Below are 24,302 nucleotides of genomic sequence, written 5' to 3' on the forward strand. Positions count from 1 at the left end.
ACCTTCCACACCACTCACGATGGGCCAGGGACCAGTCCCAGTGCTGACATTATTAAATCTTACAATACCCGCATAAGGCCGAAGGCACGCTATTCCTCCCCCCATTTTACAAATGGAACAGGTGATTTCCAGAGGAAATAAGTTATCCGATGGGTCACATTGCTTGTAAGTGGCAGAGCCGGGACTCAGATCCAGGCCATCTGGATCCAGAGTCTGTGTGCTCTTAACTATGGCACAGAGTTGTCTGTCACGTTACTGATAGGCTGATGTGTAACCAGGCGGGAAAAATGTTAGCACTGAAGTGGGAAGCAGGGTCGGCAGGAAAAGCTGGGAGGAAATAGTGCCCCCCTGCAAAACTGAGTGTGCAAGGTTATGGCAGCGGCACCATGGGCAGCAGGGAAGGGGGCTGGGCCTGTGTTCCCAAGCTACAAGACCCAGAAGTTGCTCCGGGGGTGTCCTGTGACCCTTTCATCTGGATTAAATTTATAAACAAATTTCAAAATGCTTTGAGGTGTCAGAAATTGGGATTAAATTAACATCTGTAAAATGCTGTACAATTTACAAACTCTTCACGTGTATTACTTTATTTAATCCTACACCCATCTGGAGCAGTCACTGTTGGTATGTATACAATCCCCATCTTACACAGAGGCTCTGAGAGGTTAAGGAACCTCGCTTACCTCACCTGGTGGCAAGTCCCGCCTGGGCGGATGGATGCATGCACGTGGTTTCTCTGAGCCCTGATAGCTCACTCATCAAATATTGACAGTTATCACGTACACACCAGCACCACGATAAACCTGTCAACCGAGGTAATTTCCTCTAACCCTCGCAACCACACCACAAAGTGGGAAAGAATTATCCTCATCCTACAGGCAAGGGCACGGGGTCAGAGTTCAAGTCATTCCTCCACAACTAGGTGTGACACCCACGCCACTACTTCACAGGCCACCAGAGGGCCGTTGTGCGGGTCCGTTACATAGAATCGCCTATCGCCATCTCTAAGAGAAGGATGAGCTTCTCGTCGGGTTCAGGGCAGCGGCGATTCGCGAGGTAAAGAAACGGTCTTCGCAGTTCGTCCGCCGCTCCCTGCCGCGCGTTCCCTTTGTCCCCAGGGCACTTTCCCTCACCTTTCCAAACCCACTTTAAAGGGGGGCTGCCTTGGCAAGAAGCCAAAACCAATACAATAACAACAAAAATTCCGGCTCCTGCACTCTTTACCTACTGATCATCAAGCACTCTCACCTGAAAACCCCAACCTCGGTTGTCATGGGGACACTGTCCCGGCTTCCGGAAATCGATTTTAAATTCCGGAAGTATATGGCGAAGAAGGGCTTGGTGCCTGCTGTGCTACGTTCTGGTTCTAGGTTTTTTCTCCGCGCTCTACGGACAGCTCAATGTTTGGGCCCCCGCTTTCCTGAGCCCGCCCCGCTCCGGGCCCTCTCAGCCGCTGACCGAGGCCTCCTGCCCGGTCGGCGTGTGGCTTTGCTGAGGGCCAGCCCGTGATGCGAGGTTTCGCGTCGCCCCAAACATTTCCGCTTCCACAGGATGGGGAGTAGGGACAGGGCAGACCGTGACAGCGTTGCTGGACTCTGGGGCCCCGGGTTTAGGAATAAAACGCCGGCGGAAGAAGTGGAATTGCAATCAGCTGCTTGGGGTGCTGGGCGTGGGAGACGCCGGACTTCATTTCCCAGGAGGCCGCGCGCGCAACCGGAAGTAATGCGAGCCTTTAAAGGGCGAAGTGGCTTCGCCAGTTCAATCTGGGTCGGTGGTGCCAGCTGTATGCGGTCCTTTCGAGAAATCTCGGACTCAATTCGCCAAGGAACCTCGGGAACGGCGGCGGGCGCCGGGTGGCAGAAGCGGGTCTCGGAGACCCCAAACCCCGCTGCGTCCCACTGTGGTTCGGGGGTGAGAAAGAGCCCGGGCTGGGAGTCCTGGGATCTGGGTTCGAGTGCTGCCTCAGCTGCTATCTCGCTTCGCACTGTCGCGACCCCTCGCTCGGCCTCAGTTTCCTCTTTTAGGAAATGGACACCTTTCTCCGTGCCCTTCCTTCCACCAGTGGTGGTTGTAAAGGCACGAAATCTCTTCGAAAGTCGCAGTCAGCAGGTGGAGTCTCTCGCCTTAATTTTCACCCAGGGTTTGCTGGGACCTCCTTGGTCCCAGCAGGGGAGTCAGGGATTGGTCGGGCGTTCCTGGAATGGTTCTCGGGGCACCTGAACCAGAGCAGAGCATAGTCCAAAGGTCCGTAATCACTCCGGTGCTGAGGAGGACTTTGATTATCTGCCTCCCGACTGGAATTTAGGACCCCTCAGTCCTGACTTCACAGGAGCCACGCTCAGAAGTGAGGAGTCCTTGGATCTGAGGGGATGAACGGGAGTCCTGTGCCAGCTCTGCTCCTCACCTCGGCCAAGGCACATTCTTTCTTTGAGCCCCATATTTTTTTAGTTTAGAACTTGAAATTCTGAATTCCTAAAGCCATTCATCTGGGAAGGGAGAGCAACAAAATGACTTTATTCTTTCATCTATTTGTGGTTCTTAATTATAACTAATATTGTAAGAGTTTGAAACAGAGCCTTTTCCTGGCCAAGGGCTGAATGGGAAATACTTGTTGCACTTGCTTTGTTGCGCTTCACGGGCTGTTGTATTTTTTACAAATGAAGCCAAGACCCTCCACCAGCAAAAAGATGACAATGGCTTTATTGCATTGCATGCCCATGTTACTGCTGTAGTCTGGAACCAAACCCATAATATCTCCAAGGTATGCCTGTACTCATTTTCTACCCCGGGACCTGGCCTGTGATCACGCAGCCTGGGAGAGTCCTTTCTGCCTCTGTGGTTGAGGAGAGTATTAGGTTCGTGAATGTGTTCCTTAGATCATGGTCGGCAGTCTTCACCCACAGGCCACATCTGGCTCTTCTGAATGATTTCCACATTTTTAAGTGGTTGAAAAGGAATGAAAAGGGTGATATCCTGTGACATGTGAATATGATACGAAACTAAAATTTCAGTGTCCGTAAATAAAGTTGCTTTGGAACACAGCTCTACCCATTTGTGCAAGGATTGTCTGACTGCTCTTGCACTACATCAGCAGAGTTGAGGATGTAGCTGTGACAGAGACTGCGCGGCCGGTGAAGACTAACGTGCTAACTGTCCGGGCCCTTCACAGAAGAGTTGGCGGGCTTCTGTCTTAGAACAGAGTCCCGCAAAGCAAGGGTGGAGTAGGGACCACACGGAGGTGAGCACATCCTGAAATCAGCAAGACACGCTCTCGGAGTAAAGGAGAGAACATTTTAAATATTTGGGTGGTAATTTTCACTACATTCTTCCCTTTTTTTTCTGCTTTCGCTCTCTATTTCAGGCAGAGGGAGCGCTCATCTGTGCACTGTGAGCGGTACTGTATTTCAGACCTCCGGCAGGAAAGTCCCCATTGTCAAGTCTGCCCCAGAGCGGTCAGCCAGGATCCCTCCTAGGGGAGTGGATCCAGTCCTTTTGGAGTTAGTTTCTTTTTTCCTTGAACAAAGGAAAAAAATGCTGAAAGTAGATACTGTTTGATGGATGGAGCCTTCTGACCGAGTGGACCTTTGTGCTGACTTAGCACTTCACTGGGGGTTCTGGGGGTTAGGTGACTAAACGTCTGGTGATCTGAAACTCCCTCCACTGTTTTCTTTTTAATATTTAGTTTATTTTTAGAGAGAGGGGAAGGAAAGGAGGAGAGACCCATCAACGTGTAGTTGCCTCTTGCGCCCCCTACTGGGGACCTGGCCCACAACCCAGACATGTGCTGACTGCATGCACATTGAATTGGCAAACCTTTGGTTCTCAGGCCAGCATTCAGTCCACCAAGCCACACAAGCCAGGGCCGAAACTTTCTTGGCTCTTGCAGGAACTAAGGGGACAGCTCTGGGTTTGGTAGTTGAATCACAAACCTTCGGGAAGCTGATGGCATGATTTTGTCCTTCCGGCCTCATGGGAACTTTTCCCGCAACCCCAGACCTCAGGTCATCCTTTATCAGAGCTTATTGCCAACTTGGGTCACCACATGAGAGCTCCATGTCTGTTTCTGGTCAGGCGGACACCTGGCACAGAGAGAGCTGGCCTGGCATAGAGTCAGGGCCACCAAGAGGCCTGGGCAGGCACGGGGTCCGTGAGCTTTAGGTTTTTGTTAGTAGTTAGGATGAGATGTTACAACAAAGGAAAGTATAGTACTTTTCTTTCACAATGTCCTTACATACATCTTCTCACTTGACCTTTTGACAACCTGTGGTCAAGGAAAAAAACATGAAGCCAAACAGATAAGGGTTTGAAACTCCCTGCCCACTTACTGGGTCTTAATGCCAGCTACTGAGTCTTTCTAAGCCTTAGTTTCCTCATCTGTAAAATGGGGATGCTATCCCAACTCCTCATGGGGTTGGTGGGAGGAATAAATGGCATCGTGGGTAAGGTTCCAGGGTGGTGTCTGCTCGACGCTGCCTTTCACTCTCATCGCCCTGCCTTTCTTCCAGCGGAGAAGACTGAGTCCTGCAAGCTTTAAGGGATCTGCCCAAGGTGCCTCACCTCCTAAGAGTTAGAGCCCAGGCCCCAGGCTATCAGCCTGCCAGTAGGTTTAAAGGTAAGGAACCAAGTGTCCTTGGGAATTCCTGGCCTCCTCCCTGTTAACCGGTTCAGATCCAGGGACCTCAGCTGCAGAAAGCCACAGTGTCGCCTTCTTGTGTGTCCACGGGACGCCGTGATTTCCTTGAGACCTGACCCATGCTCCATACATGTTAGCCAAAGGCTGCACAGCTCTGTGACTTTGTGCGCGTGCCTGTTCCCCCTCACGCCCCCTTGCCTGGCTTTTAAGAGGAGCCACTCAGGGATTCTCCGTGCTTGAAACCAGAGTCAGTTTCTGAGTTTATCAAAGTAACGCCATTTCATTTCACATCGATGAGATGCTGTAGGAACTTAACTCTTCTTTGCATCAAGTCACCTGTGGTAAGGTTGGCTTCACTGTGTATTTTTCACCACAGTTCCCAGAACCTGCCAACGATACTAAGCGAGGGCGCACCGGAAAGTCTTGCTTTCTAGACCATGAGCTCTTGCTTCCTCTTTTCTCCTCTGGACTTTCCCCAGAGGAAGAGAAAGCAGAAGTCTCAGGCCTGCGGACTAGCTGAGGGCCATCACCCAACTCAAGGCGTAGAGAGCAGGGACTCGGGGCGGAGGCTTGGCCCTGTGGAGAACATCTGCGTGAGAACTCTTCTGTGCCCGTGGGAGCCCAGGGGACCTCCTCCCGCTGGCCTGCTAGTGTGCTCCTTGTTGATTATGATTTTGCCTCCTGGTGTTGGAAGTGAGGGCCTGGGCGTTTGTGTGTCCCAGCCTGGGTTTTGCTTCCCGTCCCATCTTTTCTGTGAGGAGGTAATTCTTTATCTTCTGGTCCCATGAGGGGAGACTGAGCCCAGGGCTCTGGGCCCAGAGCCTCGGCATCAGGCCACATCAGAGGACACACCTCTCAGGGCCAGCCCCAGGCCTGGCTGGGGGGTGCTGTGTACTAGGGCAGGTCCTCAGTCACTCCCCCTAACCAGACAGCAGGCCCACCCAACCATCAAGGGCCCATGGGAGCGGTGCCCAGTCTGATGGCAGGGGCAGGGAAACAAAAGGCATCCACCCTTCCGCCCAAGAGCAAGGTCTTTCTTTGGCTGGCACGCAGGGCGCACCTGAGCCAGCAGGGACATGTGATTGCTCCTTCTAGGAGGGCCTGATCAGAATGGCTGCAAGATGGTTTTACCTGTCGGCCCTGGCACTGTCGGCCCTGGGCTTGATGTGCATCCTGTTTACCGTCTACTGGATGCAGAGCTGGCATGGTGGCTTTGCCTGGGACGGCACCATATCCATGTTCAACTGCCACCCGGTGCTCATGGTGGCTGGCATGGTGGTGCTCTACAGCGCTGGTGAGTATGAGGTCAGCCTGGGCGATGCCCCACAGCCCAGGCCTGGAGGGAGCAGAGCAGTTTCTCTCATTTGGATTGTTTTTTGTCACCCTTGGGTGCAGGGCTATGGAGGTTGGGCGGGTGGGTCTGTGTGTGGGCCTAGGTGTCATCTGGAGGCAGTAGCAGTGAGAACGAGGGCATCTGAGAAGGGCGGCCTCACAGATACACGGCTAGGTCAGGGGTTGTCAAAATTTTTCTTCAAAGGGCCAGGCAGTAAGTATTTGAGGCTTTTTTGGCCCCATAACGTGTGTTACAGCTTCTCAGCTCTGCTGTTGCGTTGCGAGAGTAGCCACAGACAACGCGAAAACACACTCATGGCTGTGTTCCAGTAACACTTTACTTACAGAAGTACCATATTTTGCTGTGTATAATGCACACTTTTTTTGCCCAAATTTTTGAGGGAAAAGTAAGGATGTGCATTATACATGGGGGGTGCTTAACACACAGTTTTCACATGGGTGCACATCATGCACAGGAGCTCGTTAGACACAGCAAAATGTGGTAGGTGGCGGGCTGGATTTGGCCTGGGAGCTGGAGGTTGCCATCCCTGCTCCAGGGAGCAGGAGGCTGAGGCCCCTGGCGGCACGGTGGTTCCCGACATGAGGGATCTGCCCGCTCCTGCCAGACCCTTCCGCCCCGTGCATTCAGAGCGGGGCCGTGGGCCCAGGAGGGCCTCCGTTTCCTCACTTGCACAGTGGGAATGAGAGTGACATTGACAGTGGCAGTGTGCCTCATGTGCTTCAGACACGGTATCCCATTTATTGCTTGCAAGGGGGGCTCTGTTGCTATCCCCATTCTACAGCTGAGGGAACTGGGACTTAGAAAGAAGATGCCAAATAGCCAAGAGGCAGAGCCAGGTTTGGGACCTAGGTCATCCAACCTTACAGCCGCTGTTCTCGATAGCTAAGCGCGCTGTGAGAATTCAGGTAGATGGAACAATGAGCAACACCGCTTTCAGCACTTCCTTGTTCCCTCTCTGGGAGGCTGAGTGGGGCCGTGTGGGGCCCATTGCCCTCGTGGGCGGTGACCACGAGAGGAAGAGGCCGAGCCTGGGACTGCTCTCTCCCCCAGCGTCGCTGGTGTACCGCCTGCCCCAGTCCTGGGTGGGGCCCAAGCTGCCCTGGAAAATCGCCCACGCGTCCCTGCATCTGATGGCCTTCGTCCTGACCGTGCTGGGGCTGGTGGCCGTCTTTACATATCATAACAATAACAGAATCACCAACCTCTACTCGCTGCACAGCTGGTTGGGCATCACCGCCGTCTTCCTCTTCGCCTGCCAGGTGGGTGCTCTCCACCCTCCTCTGGTTCCCACTGCTGAGTGGCAGCCATGGGCTCTGGTTGGGGCTTTGCTTGCAGCAGCACCAAGTATTCCCTCTGCTCGCTGCCTGGAGACAGCCTTCGCCGGCACAGCCTGCAGAATGCGCAGTTTAAAAGGCCATAGGAGGTGGTGGTTCCTCTATTCACCCTGCTCTGCCCATCTGTCATTCCAGTGCACTCTGAGCAAGGGAGTTTTAAGATCCAGGACTGGAAGGCAGCAGAGACAAACAAGGATGGCTGTGTTTGCGGGAGAGAGGGGTTGTAGCTAAGTGTTCCATGAAAGGTTCTCGTTTATGTAAGAGAGACCGACAGACCACACTGAGGAAGCTTGGTGGTGCTGGGGCAACTCCTGGTGGAAGGTTTGAGTTGGGAAAGGGAGAAGGTTCACTGAGCAGTAGCAGGCGCTGGTGAGATGGGACGACCTGGGGTGCCTTTGGTCACACAGGTGGGTCTGGTACTTCTCCCTGTGTCCACAGTGGTTCCTGGGCTTTGCCGTCTTCCTGCTGCCCTGGGCATCCTTGTGGCTGCGCAGCCTCCTAAAACCCATCCATGTCTTCTTCGGAGCCTCCATCCTCTCGCTGGCCATTGCCTCTGTCATCTCTGGCATTAATGAAAAGCTTTTCTTCAGCCTGTGAGTGGAATGGGGCCCCAACTCTAAGGTGGAAGGAAAGAATCATCTTCAGAGACATGCCTGTGCTCACTGGAGCCATCCAAGGGTGGGGTGCAGGGGGCTTTGAGCTTGGGCTCATTCCAGATCAGGATGGTAACGGTCTTTCTTTAGGTTGAGATCGGTAAGTCAGTCAGTAGGAGTTTCTCCAGCATCAAGTTGGCTTAGTCCCTACTGTGTGTCAAACTATTCTAAGCACCTTAAATTTACCCCCGTAATTGCCCCACAACATCAGTACTGTTGTCATTGCCACTTACAAATGCAAGACCTGAGGCAGAGTCCCCTCAGGGGTAGAAAGCATTCTGCAGACAGCTGTTGTGGCTGGGACTTCGAAAGTGTGTCAACATTCCAGGCCTCTGTTAGTGGCGCGGATTCCCCCGCTGGACAAAAGTAGGTGGAAAAGTCTCTCAAGGGCCCACGCTGTTTCACCATCTTCAGGAAGAATGCGACCAGGCCGTACTCCAGCCTGCCCGGCGAGGCCGTGTTCGCCAACAGCACCGGGCTGCTGGTGGTGATCTTCGGGCTGCTGGTGCTCTACATCCTGCAGGCTTCGTCCTGGAAACGCCCGGAGGTGGGCGTGACGGCTGAAGGACAGGTATGGGGTCCTGGTCTCCCACGCCAGGGTGGGGGAGGGCCAGGTCTAGAAAAGGGTCACCAGAAGAGGCCGAGGCCTTCCCCGGAAGAGACTAACCCAGTGACACCGTGGGAAACCAGGTAGCTAGAAGGTGGGGTTAGGTTAGCCCGTGGGAAGCTCTGGTGCCAGGCAGCACATCCCAGCCACCACAGCAGGTGCAGCTGCTCAGGCTGTGGGTCTCCCGGGGACCTGTCCACTGGAGGAGGACGGGTGGTTTCATGAGGGGAAGCATGGCCTTATCTTCCCCAAGGAAGGGCTTGAGCATGACGAGGGTGTCAGAGCTTCTACTTTTCCAGCTTTGGAGCCTAGTGGGATGGGAGCTTACCTAGCAGGTGCTTGGTGACGAGTGGAGCGCTTGGAGCAGGCTATGCCTTTTCTTGGCCACTCAGGCAGCCGAGGGATGGGGCAGGACGGGGTGTGTAGCGGGCTGAGGGGCTTTGGGGGCACTACTCTATAGGTTGGGGTCTGTATGAACTGCTCGGCCGGTGCAATGCCTGCAGGCCAAGGACCACAGTGACACATGCCATTGACCCCTGTGCCTCTGCTTGTCTTTCCAGCCCCTGTTGCATGAAAGGGAGTGAAGCAGGAAGGGGCTCGCAGGAGCAGTCAGGGGTACGGTGGGACTCCCCTCAGAAGCCCTCCTGTACCTGGGCCCTGCTCGGATCTTGTCAATAGACTTGTTTTGGGCTCGGGACCCTGACCTCTCCCTCCCTCCGTGTTGGGCCTGCTCTCTCCACTAACTGGCTGTCCATGGCTTTTCTTGGGGGCTTTGGCTCCTACACCCCTTCTCGGCGCTGGCTTCTGAAGTCCTCCACTTACATAGGCCCTTCTTGCCCTGGCTGCTCCCACCACTCCTGCTGTCTGGCTGAAGTCAAGCTGATTTCCCCTTTAGGCCCCTCGGGATATGGCAGGAAATCCCAGTGGCTCAGACGAGCCGGACTCAAGTGCAGTCTGTGATGTGGAAAGTGAGGGAGGTGACGCGCCCCTCAGCTTCCTTGAATATGTGCATTTCATTTAGGCGCCCACTGTGGGGTGGGCCCTCTCCTCTCTGTTACCTCCACCTGGCCATCCTGGACGTGAGGCCGGGCAGGACCGTCAGGTGATGGAAGGGGAAGGCAGAGCACCCTCTGCAGAGGAGAAGCTGAGGCGCTGACTGCTCTTCTCCCATCTCTGCCTTCTGTTTGTGTCCACTGTGGCCATGTAGGTCCACCCCCTCTAGCTGCGGCTACAGCTGGGGCCTGGATGCTGGCCGTCCTTGTGGCTTGCATGCCCATCACTGTCAGGCAGCCCAGTGAGTGCCGGTAACCTGCTGTCCCCAGCTGTCCCAACAGGGATGGGTAGCAGGGGTGCCCCAGACTCCCATTACTTTCCTTCCCAGAGGAGGGTTCTCTGGGCAGGTTCGACCTTGCTCTCTCGGCAGGGCCCTCCCTCAGCTGTTTCACACTCCAGCCCGCCATGACATATGCCAGAGTGTGGCGCTTTGTACCCAGCAGAGCCCAGGAGCCCTGGCCACCTTCACAGGTGTTTTTTGCTGAGAATCTGAGTGCCTCGCTTGCCCCCCACCATGGCTAATGCAGGGCCAAACCCCGTCTTGTGCGCTACCCTCGAATGAGAGCTCCAGCTGTTTCTAGGGGCGGGAGACGGGGGAATCTGGCTCCTCTCCTACGTATAGGCGCTGTGGCTTTTCCTGCCCCCCAAGATGAGTCCTGCTGGGTCTCGGGGCCACACTGGTGTGCTTAGGTCACAGGCACCATGACACCAGGGGCCCAGGGTGTGCTGACTCTCTGGCCAGTGGCAGCCCCACACACAACCCCACGTGGCCAGGTGCCAGCAGAGTGACTGTGACTAAACCTCTCCAGTGACTGAAGGCTTCGAAGCCGTTGGGGTGACTGCCAGGTACCTCGGTCACATGGTACATCACATGGGTAGGCGTTTCACTTGTTTATGAAGCCTGATTTTCATTAAATTTGTTTTTAAGACTCAGTCTTTTCTGCTGAGATTGCACTGAAATGAGCTCTGGGCAGCGAGTAAGTCTCAGGACATTTCTGACACTAAGACCCGGAGAAGGATGAGTCAGAAGTCACTGAAGATCCACATGATTCTCTTCCTGGAGCCGCAGGCCACTCCTGGGGTGTGCGGGTGTCCCTAACACTGAATGGCCTTTGAACACCTAGTTATTGCACAAGGAAGAAGTGTCTCCTGTCTGATAATCTGGAACACAAGGAGAAGCGACTCGCTTGTGGTTACCCAACCAGGAAGTGGCAGAGAGGGGAGCCGCAGGCCGGTGTCTGATGCCAGAGCCTCCTCCCTGGCTGCTGGGTGTGTGCATCTGTGCGTGCTGACCACTGCACCTTTTCGTCAGCGGCCTTGGGGTGGCTGCTGGACAATGGACTGTGGGCAGAGAAGCCTGGGGACTGAGGGAGCCTGCAGTCAAGTTGGGGCAAAGTGAACCGGCCCCTCCCTCCCAGTGTGACCAGCTGTAGATGCCCCCTGGTGGCAGAGCAGGTGACCTGGCAGGACCTGGATGCAGACGCCAGCGGCGACAGTAACTCCCAGTGGGTGAGCCCAGGACTGTGCTGAGGCCTCCATTTCAATCCTTTTCCACAGCCCACGAGATGGGGACCATTCTGATTTTCCAAGAGGCCCAGTGACAGGCCCGAGTTTCCGCAGCTGGTCTGGAGCAGCACCAGGGTCCACTGCCATGCGCGTGTGCGCCCACACTGGTCCCTGTAACTGCTCCCTGGCACGGAGTGCGGGTCACGTCCCGTCCGCTGTGCGCCAGACTTGGCAGTGCCGTCAGCGGCTGCTCTAGAGACCCCGGGGGCCGGCCCGGGTGCGGTCTCTTCCACCACGGAGCCTTAGGGTATGGTGGATTTCCCCCTCGGTGTCCCACTTGAATCCTGAAGAATCGGTGGGTTCTGTTGCTGTGGTGCTGAGACAAGCCACCATCAGGGCTGGTGTGTGTTTCAGGGGGAGGAAAGGATTGGGGACCCCAGCGAAGCCGACCCTGCTGTGCAGACCTGCCTCTGGGTCTCAAGTGGTGGGACGTGGGCCATGATCACCTCCAGTGGGGGCTGGGGTCTCGGCCCCCAGGGCAGCAGTGGGGCCACCTGTTCACGCACTTGGGAAAAGGTCCCTCAGAGGAAGCAGGAGCTCTGCTGCATCAATGTGGTTTATTAGCTTGCTTTTCCACACTGGCTTCAGGTGCAGAGGGCCTTTTCCAGAAGGTCTTAAAACAGTTAGCAAAGCCAGTTAAAGACTGTGCTGCTGCCCAGGAAAAAGAGTGGGTTGGCCCCAAACCCCAGGACCCCACCCTTCCTGACAGAGAGGGCAGTGCTGAACAGGCAGGCCACCCACTCGGCCTGCAGCTTCTACACTGGAGCCGTTCTGGAGGCTGGATTCAGAGGCTGGGCCTGAGAGGCCAGGGAGGGTGACAGCTGGGAGGCGGAAGGACGCGGCAGTGGCTGCCTCTGCTCGGCCCCGAGAGAGGCCCCGAGAGAGGCACGGAGGCCCAGGGAGCGGTCAGGCGCCCTGGCTCTGCAAGACCTCCAGGATGGCGCGGAAAATGGCTGCGGCTGCCACTGCCCCCGGGTCCGGCTGGTCCAGCCGTGCTGAACTGATGTAACTGGCTCTTCCAGCTCCAGCCTCCATGTTCCTGGTGGCCTGGGCTGCAGCTTCTGCGCTCTGGGGGGCCGGGGTCAGGAGGGGCAGGTGTAAGCACAAGCCACCAGGCCCCTTCCTGCCATCGACCCTGGCCCTCCTGCCCCAGCTCTGCTAGGACCCTCTGCCCTGTCACCAGGGTAGAGAGGTACCTCCCATTGGTCTCTGGCAGGACCAGGGGCCCCAGTCACTGCAGGGCTGCTATGCCCCAGATACCATGCTGGGGAGCTATTTGTCCCTTTAGCTTCACAGTGCCCTCTGAGACAGGTACTCGTCTCCATTTTCTGGTGTGGAAACCGAGGTACAGGGAGGGTGTTAACTTGCTCCAAGCCTGTTCCCCTGGGTGGCAGGGCCCAGCCTCACTCACCTTGACAGCTTTGGTTAGGGTTGGTAACAGGTCTGCCCTCGGGCTCTTCCAGGCTTGGAGCTCCTGTCCTGCTGCCCACAGAGAGTCCAGCTGCACAAGGTGAGGGAGAGGGGAGCTCAGCACAGGCCTTGCCACTGAGGGGTGGGCTTCAGGGCCTCTATAAGGGGGAAGGGCTGGGCCCATACACACCATAGTCCTGTCCCCCGGGGCAGCCTTTCCGTACCTGCAGGGGAAGAGAACAAGTGAGGTTCACTGTAGCGAATCACTTTGAGGGTGGGGACAGGGCCTGGCTGGCAGTAGGTGACAACAACCACATCACCCGGCCACCCCTGGTCTAAGGCACAGGGCTCTGGCTCACTTCTGCATGGCCTCCAGGCCGGCATCCATGGCAGCAGACCAGGATGGGAGGTCAGTCTTGGCCTTGAGGGGCTGGGCCGCTGCAGTCAGGAACAGGCCGTAGAGCTGGGGAGGACCAGGACTGAGCACTGGGTCTGGCTCGGGCCCCAGCCAGCCCGAGACCCCCCCGTGTCAGTCCTCTGTCCCTGGGAACTGCTGGCACTCACTGCACCAGATGAGCCTCCCATCTTCTCTAGAAGCAGGAGGGACAATTTGGAGAGAAGCTGGGCAGGCCTGGCAGGGGGTGGACCCTCCTTCAGCCACTCCTGGATTGCTGCAGACAGAGAGATGGGGAGGAGTTCAGAGACCGGCCCTCCCAACAAATCCCCCGCACTGCTGCCAGGCAGCAGGAAAGCGCCCTGGACCTGGAGGAGGCTGAGGGGACCCCCATGGAGAGAGTCCAAGGCTCCCTCTCCACGTCCAGTGTGAACTCCAGAGAGGAGTGGGAAGTGGTGACTGTGACCTCGGCAGTCCCCCAGCAGAGAGGCCTGCCTGACCCCCCTCACCTGTCATTCCCACACCTTGCTTCCCTGCTTCATTTTCCTCCCCAGCGCTTTGTACTACGACCCTTTATCTTTTACTGATTGTTTGTTGTTTGTCTCCCCACCAGAGCACAAGCCACGAGGGCAGTGATTTTTATCTGCTTTGCTCACTATTGTATCCAGAGTTGAGAGCACTACATTGTGATAGGCACTAAATACATTTTAAAACTATTTTATTTTGCCTTGGCTGGTATGGCTCAGTGGATTGAGTATCAGCCTGTGAACCGAAAGGTCACCGGTTTGATTCCCGGCCAGGGCACATATCTGGGTTGCGGGCCAGGTCCCTGGTGAGGGACAGTGAGAGAAGGAACTGTTCCATGTTTCTCTCACAAGTTGATGTTTCTCTCCCTCTCTCCTTCCCTTGGCTCTAAAAATAATAAATAAAATCTTTAAAAGAGAAACATCAATCAATTGCCTGTTGTATGTGCTCCCATTGAGGACTGAACCCACAACTCAGGCATGTGCCCTGACTGGGAATCAAACCTGCAACCTTTTGCTTTGTAGGACAACGCTCAACCAATTGAGCCACAGTGGTCAGGGCTAAATACATCTTTCTTGATCAAATGATGCTATACAATTGAGAACTGTTCACTAGTCCAGGTAAGCCAAGAAAAATAAGAACTACAGAATAAGTTCCCTTTGAATCTAAAGTTATTATTTGCTGCAAAACGGTACATTTTGTTCTACAGTAACGACCTTCCCACACTCGTAGTATTAGAAGGGCCGTTTCTCTATGAGAACAGGTGGAAGGGGTGCTAGGTTTCATGATGTGACCCCAGCCCCTCCCTGACCCCAGAGGGGCCCTGGCACCAACCTCTGGCAGCGCGACTGTGGGTGGTGCCACAGTCCCCATCGCCGGCGGCGCGGTCCAGGGCATTCAGGTGCTCCTCCAGGCCCAGCAGGGTGCTGCAGACCCGTTCCAGCACGAGCACCATCCGCTTTGAGGCTGAGCCTGGAGGGGAGAACAGCGAGGAAGAGGCATGCCTGGCCCTTGCCTCTGCTGAACTTGAAGGTGTGGGACACATGAGTGTCAGCACCCCTGCGCATCCCCCACCCTTCGGGGCTCAGGCCAGTGGCCCGGGCCATCTGCCCCAACAGCAGGACCCGGTACCTCCTGCAGCAGTGGAATCGGGGGCCTCCACGGGTGCGGTGGGGGCTGCCCTGGTCCGCTTCCGCCCAGTCACGGAGACCCTGGGCACGGCAGGCCAGGCCGACGCGGTGGTTTCAGCATCTAGTGACAGCAGGAGGACTCTCTTAAACATAGGTCGGCTGGCCAGGGTCAAGCGGGGCTGTCCCTGGGGAGGACCCTAGTTCCAATCCCCCCAGTCCTGTGAGAGCTGGAGAAGGCCGGAGCTGTCAGAAAGGGCCTGTCCACTCACGGGGGACTGACCCCCATGGTTGGCCCTGATGGGGTCTCTCCAGGTCTCCCTGGCTCCTTCCAGCTAGGAGGGGCCCTGGTGTGGATGGCCCCAGGTTCCAGGTCTCACCGATCAGTTTCAGGAGGGGCTCGTCCACCAGCAGAAGGGTGAGAGAAAGGCCGGGCATCTCCAGGGCCGACATGAAGGTGCCCACCAGGGCACGGGCAATCTTGACCCCACGGCCCTCTGCAATAGCGAAAGAAGGACATCTGTGAGGGAAGGTGGGAAGGTCCGAACCTCGCCTCCCACCTCCCTGCCCCCACCCCCTCCAGCATCAGATAAAGAAACAGAGTAGGTGAAAAACAAGGACTTTGGAAGCTGGGGCCCTGAGGTCAGGAGGGAGATGGTCAGATCTGCTCAGGGCACTCCTCCGAGATGCCCTAAATTACCGTATTCCTTGGCAAAGTCCTCCCGTGGGGGCAGCTAGGTCATCGAGGTCTCGTTTACCGAGCGCCTCCTGATGCCAGGCTATGTGTGCTATGTATGCTGTGCTGGCTTAGTCTCCTTTAATCCTCAGACAGCCCCACCAGGCAGGCACCACCACTCTTACGCCCCCTTCTACAGACAAGGCCCAGGCTCAGCGCTTGCAGCAGTGGGGTGGCAGAGTTGGATTTCACTCAGGCTCCTCAGACGGCACAGCCCAAGCTCAGGGCCACCTCGGGACCCCACCTCGGCTTCCAAGGGCTGGAGGGAAGCAGCTCCTGTGGTTGGGAGGTCCCCTGCCAGGTGGGGCTCACCCAGAGAGCGGACAGCAGCGTCAGCAATGATCCCCAGTTCCAGGAATGACAGGCCGCCCAGGTTGTTGACCATCAGCACCACTGAGGAGCCTGGGGACAGACGTGACACCTGATGAGACTCTCTGGGCTCCCTTATGGGGGGCGGGGAGGGCTGGGAGACAGAAGGCGTGGCAGCCCCTCACCGGCCTGCACAGGCACATGGGACACGTTGGAGGGGTTGGTCATGTGGTCAAGCACGAGTGTCACGATCTCGTCAGCGGTTGCCATCTGCCGGGGAGACCCGGGGGTGAGCTGTGTCCGAGGTCTTGCTGTCGCACCAGCCCGGCCCACATAGCCTACCTACCTTCACCCGGCGCACACCGGCTTCCCCGTGGATTCCTGTGGACAGACGCAGTCACTGCTGACACGCTGAGGCCTGGGGGTTTGCTCACTGTTTTTAGCAAGATTCACTCTGTGCTAGGCTAGGTGCCGTGCACATGGGGAGTGCGGTAGAAATGGGCAGAAAAATGAAAAATACACCGTTTCTGCTCTTCGGGAGCTGTGGCTTGGTGGTAGAGGTGGCCAGGAGCTTAAATTTTAATGAGTTAAGTAGCTTTGACCAGAGGCAGTCCCAGTGGAGAAGCACGAGGCCTCTGCCTGTCACTTTGGAAGCACAGGCTAAAGAGGGAAAGTGCTGTGGTTGGGATGGCCTCTGAGTGGCCCTGGAAAGCAGGGCAGCATTTTGGCAGAGGACCCAGGAAGGATGGGGGCGACGTCAGGGAGGTGGGCAGTGTGCAGAGCCTCCCGTGGCTGAGGCCATGGGTATGGATGGCAAAGCAGGTAGAAATCAGGCAGGTTGGGCCAGAAGGGCTTTAAGTGCTTATTCAAAAACACCAAGACCACCTAGGTGACAGCTGCAGGTAACCTGAGAGGACCATGTAGATGGTTCCAGGGCCTAAGATGGGTAGAAGCCAGGGAACAGGCATGGCTGGGACAGGGGTGGCCACCAGCTTACCCAGGCCCAGCTCTACTTCATCTGCTGCAAGTTCGAAGGTGGGTCTGGAACCAGGGACACTGCAGGAGGACAAGCTCACTCCCAGGGTTCCTATGAGACACAAGGTACGCACGGGATGACCCCTCAGCTGCTGGCATCAGTCAGCGCAGCAGGCATGAGACAGGGCAGCCCCTTTATCTCCGATGGAGGAGACACCTGGCTCCGGGGCCCAAGGCTACCAGTCCCAGAGGGTCCCCCAGGGAGACCTGCCCTCCACCCCTGGGGAATAACGTGGCAAGCCTTCCTACACAGCTGCTGGGAACCTGCTCCTAGTCCCAAGGTCAGCCTCCTCTTCCCTCCCCACTTCCCAGTCCCTGGGCTAGAACTCACCCATGGCCTTGGCGACCATGCTCACTCGCTCTGTGATCTCCTTCAGCCCCACACCTGCCTCAGCCAGGGCACCTGCCACCTGTACCCACACAGAAATAAGCCCCCAATGGGGAGAGAGTCACTGTAGCACATGAGGGTTGAAGAGAGGCTGGGACTGAGTTTCCAGTTGGCCAGGGGGTTCTCTGAGCACCGCCACGTCAACCTGGCCTGTCACGCTCAGGGCGGAACCGTGTGGCTCTATGCTCACAATGCACTTGCCAGGAACTGCTAAGAACCCCCGTGTGTTGGAGCCAGAAGGAACTTCACAAATGAAGAACTGGGTCCTGAGTGGGGATGACTTGTCTAATGTCACACAGCTAGCTGATGCGATGGCCAGTTTCCTTATTCCTACAGCTCTTCCTCCAGGGCATATACACCATGGCTCACTATACCTACCTACCCGCTAATCTACTCACCCATTTATCCATCCATCTGCTCGCCTACCTACCCATCCACTCAGCCACCATCCGCTTACCCATGTACCCATCTACCCATCCACCCATCCATTTATCCCCCTAGACCTACCCATCCACTCACCCATCCATCCACCCACCTACTTTTTGCTGAGCCCCTAATATGTGCTGAAATGAAACAAATAAACAACAAAAAAAAGTGACTAAGTCACAGTCCCTTCCGTGACGGAACTCTCATTCTGGGGAGGGGTTGGGGAAGCAGACACACACAAATTGAACATTCCATGCGAGGTGGCAAATGCAATGGTAGGGTTCATGGTAGGGTGTGATGGGAGCACCAAGGAGGGGCTGCTAACCAGCTCGGTGCAATGGGAGGGGAAAACCTCCCAGATGGGGAGACATCGGAGCTGAACCTTGACGGAACAGTAGCGGTTAGCCAGGAGAAAGGACTTCCAAGGCTGTTGATACAGCATGAGGAAAGTCCCAGAGGTGAGCTGCAGCCTGGTGGTGCAGGGAACTGTTATTAACAGAGCATAAGAGCATGGGAGAGGTGATGGGAGATGAACTTGGAAAGTTCAGGGAGAAGGTGCAAGAGTTTGGTGGGTGCCAGACCAAGGAGCCTGGGCTGACTCTAGAAATCCCAGAGGGCTTTCAGCAGGCAAGCAGCCTGATCAGACACATGTTTTCAAAAGACACCTCTAGGGAAGGGTGGGAACGGACTGGAAGGGTAAGCAGGAGGAATGCAGGGAAGCCAAGTGAGGGGGCAGCAGCAGCTCCCTGGGCACCAGCAGATGAGTGCCAAGCCAAGGCTGGGGCAGGCAGGGCAGGCAGGGCTCTGAGGAGGACGCGTGCTGCAGAGGCAGTCGGGAATAAGGTCACCGGGGCAGGGTGAAGATTTTGTGTGGGGAACGGACAGGAAGGGCCTGGGAGAATGCTCATAGGCTGGGCTTAGCTAGGGGTGGGGATGTGGGGCCTCCCTGGATCAGGGAGCACTGGGAAGGGGTGGCTTCCTAAGGGGCCGGGTGGTAGGAGAGGTCCAGGTACCAGGTGCTGCCAGGAGACAGCAGGCTGGGAGGGGTGGCCAGCCTGCATCCTGGTGGGGAGCTTCACCTTGTGTATGAGCACTGTGCCACAGAGGCCCCGCCTGCCGGCCTTCTTCAGGACCGTGAAGGCGCTGTCATCCCCAATGACCACCATCTCCACGGCGATGCCCTCAGCCCGGGCCTGCTCCCTGGCCAGGCCAAAGTTGAGCCGATCTCCAGTGTAGTTCTTAACGATGAGGAGGGTCCCCACTGCAGGAGCAGCCAGCAGGCCCCATCAGTGCCTGCCCCCGCCCCACCCCCGTCCCCAGCTAGTCCCCCTGGCAGCACTCCCCCCTGCATGCCAGGCTTACCTGTGCCCACCTGGGCCACTGCCCTGATGGCTGCCAGGATGCTGCCCACTGCCGGGGAGGTGAACACAGCTCCTGCGATGACCCCTGTCAGCATTCCCTTCCCTATGAAACCTGGAGATGGGTGGAGAGAGGATGCTGGGTGGGGAACTGGGCCTTCCCACACTCCTGAGCTTCATGGGGTGGTGAGGCCCACTGTGTGCCTGATGCCAGACAAGCACCTGTGCTGCTTTCCACAAATCTTTACTCAGGATTTATCTCCTTAGACAGGCCTTGTGTGACTTCCCAGCTGAAGTTGTTACCCACCAACTCCATGGCTCCCTGTTCCTCTCCCTGCTCTCCTGTCTTCATGGCCTCACTCACACACTCTGGAATGATCTCTCTCACTTGTGTGTCTACCTGGTTACTGCCTGTCTCCCAGAGGAGAACAGAAGGTCGGTGAGAATAGGCCCCCTGTCTGTCTAGTTCATGGCTGCATGCCTGGTGCCCAGAGCAGTCCAGGCACACAGTGGGTGCTCATTAATGTTTGCTGAAGGGATGGAAGGACTTGCCAAAGCGAGACAAGCATGGTACAGAGGGTACAAAGCAGGGTCCCAGTTCCCAGGAGCTCTGAAGGAGAGGTCACATGTCTGGCACTGAACAGGAAACAATCCAGGACTATTCATGTTGTATGTGAACATGCAGGGTGGGAATTCAGAAGAGAGATGTTGCTCTAGGCTGGAAGAGTCAGAAGGGCTTCATGGAGGAGGTGATGGGTCAGCTGGAAGGCCAGGAGGGTTCACAGAATCACTGACTCTCAGGGCTGGAAGAGCCTGAGAGATCATTTGGCCCAACCTCTTACTTTTATGATCCGCAGAGACTGAGGCCCAGAGAGAAGCCACAGCTGGCCCCAAATCACAGCCCAGAGTGGAAGAGTGGGAACCAGGGCCTGGTTCCTGGCTGGCTGGTTGACCTTCTAGCAGCTCTGATGACCTACCTGGAGCCCCTATCCACTCTGCTCAGCACCCACTCTTACCTCTGGCCTGGGGTACTCACCGGCATGGGCAGGCTCATGGCCGGAGCCCCCACCTGACAGCAGTGCCACTTGGCCCTTGAGGCTGTCCAGGTCAGAGCGGAGGGCCACGCGGTGGCCTTGCAGGAGCTGCAGGTTGGGGTTGCAGGCCACCAGGCCAGCAAGGGCATCGTCAGCACAGCCTGCCACCGAGTTCACCAGCTTCTTGGAGGTCTAGGGGAGAGGAGCGAGGAGGAGGTTTCAGGTGTGGCCTGGCCCCCACCCTGCCCAGTCACAGAGCTATGGCCAAGACCCCTCTTCCATGACCACTCGGGAACTCCAGGGACACACAAAATTGGGTGTCATTTTATCAGGTGGTTATTTCTATGAATTCTCCTCTTAATTTGTAACTTTTTATCCTTTACCTAATTTATGAAATGTTTTGGACCATGAGTTAAAAGGTATTCTGAAGAATGGCTTCGGTGCAAAGAGAACGGGGAGTGGAATACTGAGCACAAAACATTTAACACAACTGGGGCCCAACAGCCGTTTTCTGTCAAGGGGGAGCAGCCCCAGGCTGAGGCTCCTCTGCCGGGGACAGGTCACACAGGCCCCCACCCACTCGTTGCTCCATGTGGACCTTGGATGGGGGAGAACAGCGCTGCCTGAGCCTGTTGCAGTGCCAGGCCCAGGACTCAGTGCTGTGTGTAAGGACACGGTAGAACGCTGGTCCTGCCCTGATAGAAAACACAAAGAGGTCATTTCCACATGCTGTGGGAAGTGCTACACCAGAGAAATGAGCACGTGCCACAAGGGCACAGAGGAGGGACTTCAGCCTCCTTGGCAGATCCTGGAAATCGTTGTGGAGGGTAAGCAGGAGTTAGGTAGGTAAAAGGGAGTGAGGGGCACATAGGGAAAAGGGACACTGCAGGTAGAGGAGGAGTATACGCCAAGGTCTGGAGGTGTGAAATAGTACAGCGGCCAGGCCAGGAAGCAAGACAGAATGACCTGAGCTACCAGAGACCATCAGGGAGAGGTAGATAGGGCCTCGCAAGCAGATGAAGGCCCCTGGCCACCCAGAGCCTCAGGTGGCAGGGTCACGGGCAGGCTGGCCTGAGAGCTACAGCTGAGCTGACACAAGGGTGTGGGGAGAAATGGGTGGCACGGGGCTACAGCAGTTAAGGACAGGGTTCTGCAGGCACCGGCACCAGGGCTCAAATCCCATCTGCCTCCATCAGCTGTGAGAACTCAGTGACGATGCCTTACCGTTCTGAGCGTCAAGTCTTCCTCTGCAAAATGGGGATTTAACAGAGTATATGCCTGTCATATAGTAAAAATTGAATAAAAGGGAGCTACTTCCTTTTTCAAAGAGCTGGAGCTAGTTAAAGGAGGTTTGCAGACCCAATGCAGCTCTTTTGTCCCAGAGAATGAGACTGGGGCCCAAAGGGACTCAGAAAGCCAGGTTCCCAGTGCCACCTGGTGGCCCTGGGGGCAGCCTGCAGTTGAGCCAGGTCCTGGCAAGGTGCACTTCCAGCGGCTCCTTCCTCAAGCCTGCGGGCAGCAGGTTGTTTTGTGTGAACTTTGACCTTCCCTGAGTCTGGCAGGGACCAGAGCCAAGCCACCTGCTTCAGACAAGGAGACAAGCCCAGGTCAATAGGGAGACAGCAGAATAATAAGTTCGTTCAGCTCCATTCCCAAGCAGTGACTGAGAGCCAGACTGCCTCTGAGTGCTTTTGCACATGTCTCCTTCAATCTTCCCACCAACCCTGTGCAGGAAAGATTAGCCTGATGAGGAAACTGACGCACAGTTAAATGACTTTGTCCAAGGTCACAAAGCCAGCAAGTGTGCAGGTTTGCCTGGCTCCAAAGCTGGTTCCATTTTGGCCTTCTCATGCAGCTTTCCCCAGGGGCAGATGGGAGCCTAGGGAGCTAGGAGTGGCAGAGGTCTTGCCCTAGGAAGGATATGGGCCTGCAGCTCTCAGAGCCTGCCAAGGGACTGGACACGCAATGGAGTTGTGATTGTTGGTCTCAACTCCAGGCCCGGCCTTCAGCGCCAACAGCCTCCAAGACGGTGACCCCTTGCCATCACGGACAGCCTGTCCTGCCTGGAATCTGCAACCCTTCCTATACCAGAGTCAGAGAAGGGCTTGGGACCAGGGCCTTCCCTGGTTCCCAGTGGTCTGAGGGAACAGAAAAGGACAGGAAGTTGACTAGGCACTGTGCAAGGCCCCAAGGCGATAAACACCTCACAGCCACGTGGAGGCAGGCCTTAGTTTGACTCATACTGCGAGGAGAAAGAGGATCAGAGAGGTCAAGTCTCTGTAAGACATGCCACAGCTGGTCAGTAGTAGGCTGAAAGTTGAACCTAGGTCTGTCCAAGGCCTGCTTTCATTCACATCAGCTCTAGAGTGGGCATGGAGCAATGCTCAGCAACACTGAGCTTCCAAAGGGTAGTTTCCACCTATGGGACCAGCCACACATGCCCAGACTCAAGAACAGGCACCAGGTCCTTCTTCATGGCTATTTCTGTGATCGGTACTGTATCTATTACAGAGTAGGTAACTGTTAATGTTCTAATCTAAAGACATGACCCAAACCAGGGGCAGATGTACCTTGGAGGGACTCAGAGGCCGCAGCCCCAGGTATGGCTGGGACTGGCTGGGAAATGGAGAGAAGCAGGGACCAGGCCCTGAGAGGGACCCTCTCTCTTCACCTCTCTGAACCTTAGGAGGCACCTCTTGGTCAGAGTGTAAGAAACTCCAGCATGCCCAGGGCTGGCATCCCCTCCAACCCCCGACTGCTTCAAGCCAACAATGTCCTTCCCCACCCCTGGCCCTCATGAGACTCACCATGGTGGGGCCAGAGGATGGGTGATCCTGTGGGTGTTCCCTGGGTCTGAGCACAGAGAGGGTGGCAGCAACACCTGCAGTAGAGGGTAAGGATATGTGCTGCCGAAGGCACACGCAGCCTACTGGCACAATCACGCTTCCAGGGCCCTAGTAATTAGGGAACTGCCCCAGACTTTGACCCGAGTCTAAATTCCAGAACATGGGCTGGGGGTGGACAGGAGTGTGGAGCTGACCAAGGTTCACACCTGCACTTGGCTGCAGAAAACAGATCTATCCACAGTGGGCACAGGGTTGCCTTTATGCCCCAGAGTAGCACCCATGTCTGCCAGGGACAAAGTGACACAAAGAGCAACTTCATTTCTTCCGTGAGCAACATATGCACTGAATAAGTTGCATGTGAGTTTACAAAGCTCTTCATACACTTGAAGGCAACTGGGCCTGTGAACACATTTTACTTCTGGGAAATGGACACAGAGCGCTCTAGTGACTTGTTCAAGGTCATGCTAGTAAGAGCCAGGACTTAAACCCATGTCTATTCTTTCCACAGAGCCTGTGTCTTTCTACAGATAATCCAATGCTTCCAAATCAGACAGAGTCCCTGGTGTGGGAAAGAACACATGTAAACCCCAAAGACATTTTGGCTCCCCTCAGTTCAGCCTGGTTCAGAAGTGTCTTGGGGGTCATTCCCGGTTGTGGGCTCACTGTGAGTCTGCAATGCAAAGAATCCAAACCTGGCTCTGTGCCTAGCCCTGCCTCTGACTTCCTGGGCGATCTTAGGTAAACCAACTCCCCTGAGCCTCAGTTTCCTCATCTGTGAAGTGGGGCTTATCCTTTGTGGCAGTCTGCAGGTGCTCCAGACCATGTGGTTCTCCTCCTCCTCCTACTGGCTGAGCCTGCGTGATATGGCGTCGCCTGAAGTTGCAGAGCTAACTGCTTTCCTGGGTCCTTAAGGTTCTCACTGGGGAAATTCGGGTTTTGTACTTCAGGTCAGAATTTGTACAGCAATAGGGGTACCAATAATGCTGGTCAAGTGGCTGGTGAGTCCTTCAAAGTCTGAATAAAACAGTTCAAAGGAGAGAGCCGAACTTCCTAGTGTCCCCTCCACTCTCCAGGTAAGGCGGGGTGACAGGCCATTCTAGGGTCAAGTGAGGGTGCCGGCGGATTTGGAGGAACTGAGAGGGCTAACGGGAGGGAGGAACGGACCTTGGTTCTAGTCTGGGAGGGGCACAAATTGCTGTCACTTCCCTTCCTTCTCCAGGCCTCTGCAGCTCTGGTTCCGCGAGAGTGAACACCCCCGAGGGCTCTGGAGCAACGGAATGGGATAAGATGGCCTGGGTTGGGGTGAGGATCGCGGAGGGGTTGATCCTCCCGCGGAGGATCGGGTCAGCTCTGACGGCTTCGGGGACGTCGGCGCAACTCGCCCAACCGCTCACTTCCCCCTCACCAACCCAGATGACGCCGTCGGTCCTCAGGGACTCACAACGAGCGCCCACATCCGGGTACCCCAGCACTGGCGGTAAACGACGGGGCGGGGCCTCAGGGGGCGGGGCCTCTTT

General features: G+C 56.1%; 2 protein-coding genes across 5 annotated transcripts; one reads left to right on the forward strand and one right to left on the reverse strand.

The window, feature by feature from the left end:
• The first annotated feature begins 1,741 nt into the window (after positions 1-1,741).
• Positions 1,742-10,564, forward strand: LOC119043693 (lysosomal membrane ascorbate-dependent ferrireductase CYB561A3). Of its 3 annotated transcripts, XM_037137765.2 has the most exons (8): positions 1,742-1,908; positions 3,092-3,235; positions 4,503-4,609; positions 5,726-5,924; positions 7,035-7,243; positions 7,757-7,911; positions 8,386-8,542; positions 9,139-10,564. In XM_037137765.2, the coding sequence occupies exons 4-8, from the start codon at positions 5,741-5,743 to the stop codon at positions 9,160-9,162; spliced, it is 729 nt and encodes a 242-aa protein (XP_036993660.2). In that variant the 5' UTR covers positions 1,742-1,908; positions 3,092-3,235; positions 4,503-4,609; positions 5,726-5,740; the 3' UTR covers positions 9,163-10,564. The 3 variants fall into 3 exon arrangements, with proteins under 3 accessions (XP_036993660.2, XP_036993659.2, XP_036993661.2); XM_037137764.2 differs by lacking the exon at positions 3,092-3,235; XM_037137766.2 differs by lacking the exons at positions 1,742-1,908; positions 3,092-3,235 and adding an exon at positions 1,916-2,106.
• A 1,195-nt stretch (positions 10,565-11,759) lies between these two features.
• Positions 11,760-24,162, reverse strand: TKFC (triokinase and FMN cyclase). Of its 2 annotated transcripts, XM_037137763.2 has the most exons (18): positions 23,950-24,162; positions 22,747-22,820; positions 19,942-20,131; positions 18,910-19,020; positions 18,627-18,808; positions 17,065-17,143; positions 16,696-16,785; positions 16,045-16,079; positions 15,884-15,968; positions 15,702-15,791; positions 15,034-15,150; positions 14,658-14,777; positions 14,361-14,498; positions 13,172-13,278; positions 12,967-13,070; positions 12,798-12,831; positions 12,609-12,698; positions 11,760-12,265 (listed from the first exon to the last, which is right to left on the reverse strand). In XM_037137763.2, exons 2-18 carry the CDS (start codon positions 22,747-22,749, stop codon positions 12,104-12,106), a joined length of 1,737 nt encoding a protein of 578 aa, XP_036993658.2. In that variant the 5' UTR covers positions 22,750-22,820; positions 23,950-24,162; the 3' UTR covers positions 11,760-12,103. The 2 variants fall into 2 exon arrangements, with proteins under 2 accessions (XP_036993658.2, XP_036993657.2); XM_037137762.2 differs by lacking the exon at positions 23,950-24,162 and having other exon boundaries at positions 22,747-22,895.
• Between the last annotated feature and the right edge of the window lie 140 nt (positions 24,163-24,302).

The sequence above is a fragment of the Artibeus jamaicensis genome, unplaced genomic scaffold, assembly GCF_021234435.1.
Source record: "Artibeus jamaicensis isolate MK-2021 breed Jamaican fruit bat unplaced genomic scaffold, CSHL_Jam_final scaffold_614, whole genome shotgun sequence".
NCBI lineage: Eukaryota > Metazoa > Chordata > Mammalia > Chiroptera > Phyllostomidae > Artibeus > Artibeus jamaicensis.

What these genes read in the sequence shown, in the direction of transcription:
- TKFC (XM_037137763.2), bottom strand. An exon ending in TGAAGTAGAGCTGGGCCTGG is followed by an intron (nt 16,080 to 16,695) that starts GTAAGCTGGTGG and finishes GTCTGTCCACAG; the next exon opens with GAATCCACGGGGAAGCCGGT. An exon ending in CGCTGCTGTCCGCTCTCTGG is followed by an intron (nt 15,151 to 15,701) that starts GTGAGCCCCACC and finishes TCGCTATTGCAG; the next exon opens with AGGGCCGTGGGGTCAAGATT.
- LOC119043693 (XM_037137765.2), top strand. Translation starts at nt 5,741, where the DNA reads ATGGCTGCAAGATGGTTTTACCTGTCGGCCCTGGCACTGTCGGCCCTG. An exon ending in GGTGGTGCTCTACAGCGCTG is followed by an intron (nt 5,925 to 7,034) that starts GTGAGTATGAGG and finishes TCTCTCCCCCAG; the next exon opens with CGTCGCTGGTGTACCGCCTG. An exon ending in TCTTCCTCTTCGCCTGCCAG is followed by an intron (nt 7,244 to 7,756) that starts GTGGGTGCTCTC and finishes CTGTGTCCACAG; the next exon opens with TGGTTCCTGGGCTTTGCCGT.